Source organism: Rhinopithecus bieti, unplaced genomic scaffold, assembly GCF_001698545.2.
Source record: "Rhinopithecus bieti isolate Rb0 unplaced genomic scaffold, ASM169854v2 repeat_962, whole genome shotgun sequence".
Lineage (NCBI taxonomy): Eukaryota > Metazoa > Chordata > Mammalia > Primates > Cercopithecidae > Rhinopithecus > Rhinopithecus bieti.
This window is the reverse complement of record NW_016831067.1, coordinates 1-4,552: the sequence shown is the minus strand read 5'-3', so window position 1 is coordinate 4,552 and position 4,552 is coordinate 1. Positions and strand designations below refer to the sequence as shown.

Here is a 4,552-nt window from a genome sequence, read left to right as displayed (position 1 = left end):
TAACACATAGTTTACTTACTCTTTCTCTAATGTATTTTTATTTCATTCTTTTCTAATCAGGGAAAGATGTCCCAGAATTTCCATACCAGCTATGCTGAAACTCTTGGAAAGCTGGAGACACAGTATTGTAAATTGAAGGTAAGTTTCTGCCGATTGTCTTATGTTCTGCTCATACAGAGTCTAGTGTCCCCCAGTCAATTCTCTTACCTAATTCAGAAATCTCCTGGTTTGGCCCTGTTTTGGTTTTCTGCTTATTAGGTTATGCCATTTACTATGCACTTATTCGTATGTATTATAACATTTTCTCAGTTTTCTTAACGGGTCAGAAACTACTGTTCTTGAAAGTTTTAAATAAATATAACCTATCCTAGGTATTATGCTTCAGCAAACCTGTGGCTATATGCACTTTGAGAGACTAAAAGTTTGAGATTGTAGAGAGGTGGCTTTCCCTCTGATCTGTTGTTTTTCATCTCTGTTTATCAAGATTGTCCAGAGTAGAACAGCCCAGGACCATTCTTTATCCAGGGAGCACCACAAAGGCCTTATGAATTCTGTCTTCTACTTAGGATTGACAAGAGTTCTGGGAGTCTTATATCAAACTTATACAAAACTTGAATCCATGGGGAAAAATCCAGAGATTAAAAGCAAATTCATTTCCTGAGTTACTCTCTCCTTTGATGCCAAATGTGCTATCTTCTACACAAAGGCTAGCAGTCTAACCTTATAATCCTTGCTTTGTCTAGGAAACTTCTAGCTTCCGGATGAGGCACCTTCAGAGCCTACATAAATTTGTTTCTAGAGCTACAGCTGAGTTGATCTGGTTGAATGAGAAGGAGGAGGAGGAACTAGCATATGACTGGAGTGACAACAATTCCAGTATCTCAGCCAAGAGAAATTACTTCTCTGTGAGTCTAGCACAGCAGCATATTTATTTAACAGCAGAAGGAGACAGGGGCTAGTCTGCTGAAAGCTTGGGTGGCTGGAGTTGCATTCTGCTAGATAGAAATAGGGGCCCTACTCAGTGCATCCATGCATGTGAGAAGTGTAAATGGAGAGAGGGACAGTAGAACCCTAGAATTAATTTATCTAGAATGCATTTAGAATGGCAGTGTGGTGAATACAGCAGCAATCTGTAAATTGAGTCATTTCAGAAGCAATACAGCTTTGTGGTTAAGATTATAGGCTTTGGAGCGCCTAAGTTCAAATTCTTATTCTTCCACTAACTAGCTCTGTAACCTTGGGAAGTCATTTGATCTCTCTGGATCTCCATAAAATGAGATAATAGCACCACTTCGAAGCTATCCCCTTCCCTAATAGCACGTATTCCCAAAGGGTTGTATAAAAGATTAAGATTTAATAAGCTAACCTAGACAAAGCATTTAGTATAGTATTGTTTAACTGGGATATACTCTGGACTTTCCACAAATTTCTGAATTCTCCTTAATTCATTTATTAACTTTTTTGTTTCAATCTCTTTGTTTGTAAAATGGGAAGGGAAATTTAACATTGGACAATAGGACACTGCTTTTTATTCTTTTCACTGAAAGATGTAGACAAGTTAGGATTAGTTTTTGCTACTTTTAGTATTTTCACACTCAGAAGATTTTAAAGATTTTGTAAACTATGCAAATAGGGAGTTTCTTGTTTTTGTTTTTAACATGCACTTTAGATACTTTAGAAGGAAGAATGCATACTATAATACAATAAACAGGCTATGTGAGAACTGAAATTAGGCTATAACAGAGATATGAAGAAAGTGCTCTGAAAGCATAGTAAGGATCAGTATCCAGCTTCACAGAAGAGCTGGCATTTAACTTGGGTCCTGCAGTTAATAGAATGTAGTCAGTGGAGAGCATTGTAGGCTGAATAGTCTAAGCAAAGCCAGCCAGTCACTGATACCCATGTCCTGGTGTGTCATGTACTGGTGTGGGTGCTGATGTGCAGGAACTGTCCACTCCAGACAAGTTATCTCCTTTCTGTGGTCCAATGCTCATTCTGTGTTCTCGCATTTTACTCACATCTGGGTCAGGTCCCATGTCCTTTGTGAATATTTTCCAGTAATTCTAGTGTTTGTGCCCTTCTCTGCAATCCTCTGGCATGCACTGTTTATACATCTCATTTTGCCACCAATTCTATATTGTAGGTTCCTTTAAAATAGGGGAGGGAAGGCCAGGCACGGTGGCTCACACCTGTAATCCCAGCACTTTGGGAGGCCGAGGTGGGCGGATCACGAGGTCAGGAGATCAAAACCCTCCTGGCTAACATGGTGAAACCCCGTCTCTACTAAAAATACAAAAATTAGCCAGGCGTGGTGGTGGGCGCCTGTAGTCCCAGCTACTTGGGAGGCTGAGGCAGGAGAACGGCATGAACCCGGGAGGCGGAGCTTGCAGTGAGCCAAGATGGAGCCACTGCACTCCAGCCTGGGCAACAGAGCGATACTCTGTCTCAAAAAAAGAACAAAAAAAAAAAAATAGGGGAGGGAACACAGCTTTTATTTATGCTAGCCACTCCCCACTGCAAAGGGCACTTATTCTGTAAAATTGAATTCAATTTTCAGGAGTTGACAATGGAACTGGAGGAGAAACAGGATGTGTTTCGTTCTCTATAAGATACAGCAGAACTACTTTCACTTGAGAACCACCCAGCCAAGCAGACAGTGGAGATGTGTGACTCGAGAATATGTGGAGGTCAAATGTTGAGAGGTTGTTGTTATAAAAGTGTTCAAATTAGAGACTTTGTTCAACTGAAAGACTTGGAGGAAGTGTCAGGGATCATTTGTCTTGGGTCTTCTCTCTTTTAATTTCTGACTGTTCCTGTGTCCCTCAAAAGCCTGCAAACATTTCTGTTAGTCTAAGGAGACTGCTGAGAGAAACAGTAGAAGGTACATTGGCCCCCAGCTTTCGGAGAAAAAGCAGACCTGACCATATTTCTTCAAGTAACTGTCCAGACAGATCCTGACTTGACTCTTGTTGGTGTGGTGCCTTTGCCAAAAGAAGAGAAACAGTGGAAGAATTCTGGAGGAATTTATGCCTGGGTTTTGCTGCCTGGATCATTTACTTACAACTGAGTGTGGAAGAGGCCTTTTCTATGTAACCCCCTCTAACAAAACCATTTTGGATTAAAGGAACACCTCTTACACATGGGAAGCATTGAGCAGATGCCAGTCAAGTATCTCCACATCTTTTCTGTTGGCTTCTCTATCATTAGCAGAGTTGTACTTGGAAAATAGTGTTGCACATATATATATATATTGAGTCTGTTAAACTCATGCCCTTCTGTCTGTGTGCTTGTTTATTGCAGGCTTATAGTGCTGCTGTCCAGTCCCAGTTGCAGTGGATGAAGCAGCTGTGCCTGTGTGTTGAGCAGCATGTGAAAGTGAATACTGCTTATTTTCAGGTATGATGGATTTCTGTGTTTGTGTGTGTGTGTACATATGTATGTTGAAGGTGAGATTACAAACACATCTGCATTAGTGTGCTTTTGCTGTATAAACCACCACCTTAAAATTCAGTTGCTTAAAACAATAGTCATTTAGATAGCTTGTGATTCAGTAGGTGGGCACTTTGGGCAGGGCTCAGCTAAGTGGTTCATCTTATCTTGCCTGTCTTACTCATGGCTGCAGACAGGCTGGGGGCTGGTTGGTCCCAAATGGCATTGCTCATGTCTAAGAGTTGGCTAGGGGCTGGAGCACCAAGCCGTGTGTCTCTAGCATCCAGCAGCTTTCTTCACGATGTGGCTGTGTTTCATAAGCAGCAAGAGAGAGCAAGTCCTAGAGCACAAGCCCTTTTTTTCTGCTTCTGTCACATTTATTAATGTGCCTTTGGTTAAAGCCAGACATGTGGCTATGCCTAAATTCAAGTTAAGGAGAAATAGACTCCACTTCTTGATGGTAGGAGCTGTAAAATATTATGATCTTTTTTTTCTTTTTTCAGTCTGTCAGAACATGAAAGAATGTACTGCTGGTCGGGCGCAGTGACTCATGCCTGTAATCCTAGCACTTTGGGAGGCCAAGGCGGGCAGATCACTTAAGGTCAGGAGTTCAAGACCAGCCTGGCCAACGTGGTGAAACCCCTTCTCTATTAAAAATACAAAAATTAGCTGGGTGTGGTAGCACACACCTGTAGTCCCAGCTACTTGGGAAGCTGAAGCAGGAGAAATACTTGAACCTGGGAGGCAGAGGTTGCAGTGAGCCAAGATCACACCACTGCACTCCAGCCTGGATGACAGAGCAAGTGTCTTAAAAAAAAAAATGTACTGCTTATTTTCAGGTGAGGTGGGAGGAGGAAATAAGCCGTTATCTCTGTTTTTGCCCTAATTTTTTTTTTTTTTTTTTTTTGAGACGGAGTCTCACTTTGTCGCCCAGGCTGGAGTGCAGTGGCGTGATCTCGGCTCACTGCAAACTCTGCCTCCCGGGTTCACGCCATTCTCCTGCCTTAGCCTCCTGAGTAGCTGTGACTACAGGCCCCCGCCACCACGCCCAGCTAATTTTTTTTGTATTTTTTTAGTAGAGACGGGGTTTCACCACGTTAGCCAGGAAGATCTTGATCTCCTG

General features: G+C 42.1%; 1 protein-coding gene across 2 annotated transcripts; it reads left to right on the top strand.

Moving 5' to 3' along the window:
* Nucleotides 1-61: 61 nt before the first annotated feature.
* LOC108524511 (microtubule-actin cross-linking factor 1, isoforms 1/2/3/5-like) lies at nucleotides 62-3,390 on the top strand. 2 transcript variants are annotated; one of them, XR_001884070.1, is made up of 4 exons: nucleotides 62-138; nucleotides 744-905; nucleotides 2,558-2,662; nucleotides 3,301-3,390. XR_001884070.1 is itself a non-coding variant. In XM_017865626.1 (3 exons), exons 1-3 carry the CDS (start codon nucleotides 67-69, stop codon nucleotides 2,606-2,608), a joined length of 285 nt encoding a protein of 94 aa, XP_017721115.1. In that variant the 5' UTR covers nucleotides 62-66; the 3' UTR covers nucleotides 2,609-3,283. The 2 variants fall into 2 exon arrangements, 1 of the variants encoding a protein (XP_017721115.1); XM_017865626.1 differs by lacking the exon at nucleotides 3,301-3,390 and having other exon boundaries at nucleotides 2,558-3,283.
* Nucleotides 3,391-4,552: the final 1,162 nt, after the last annotated feature.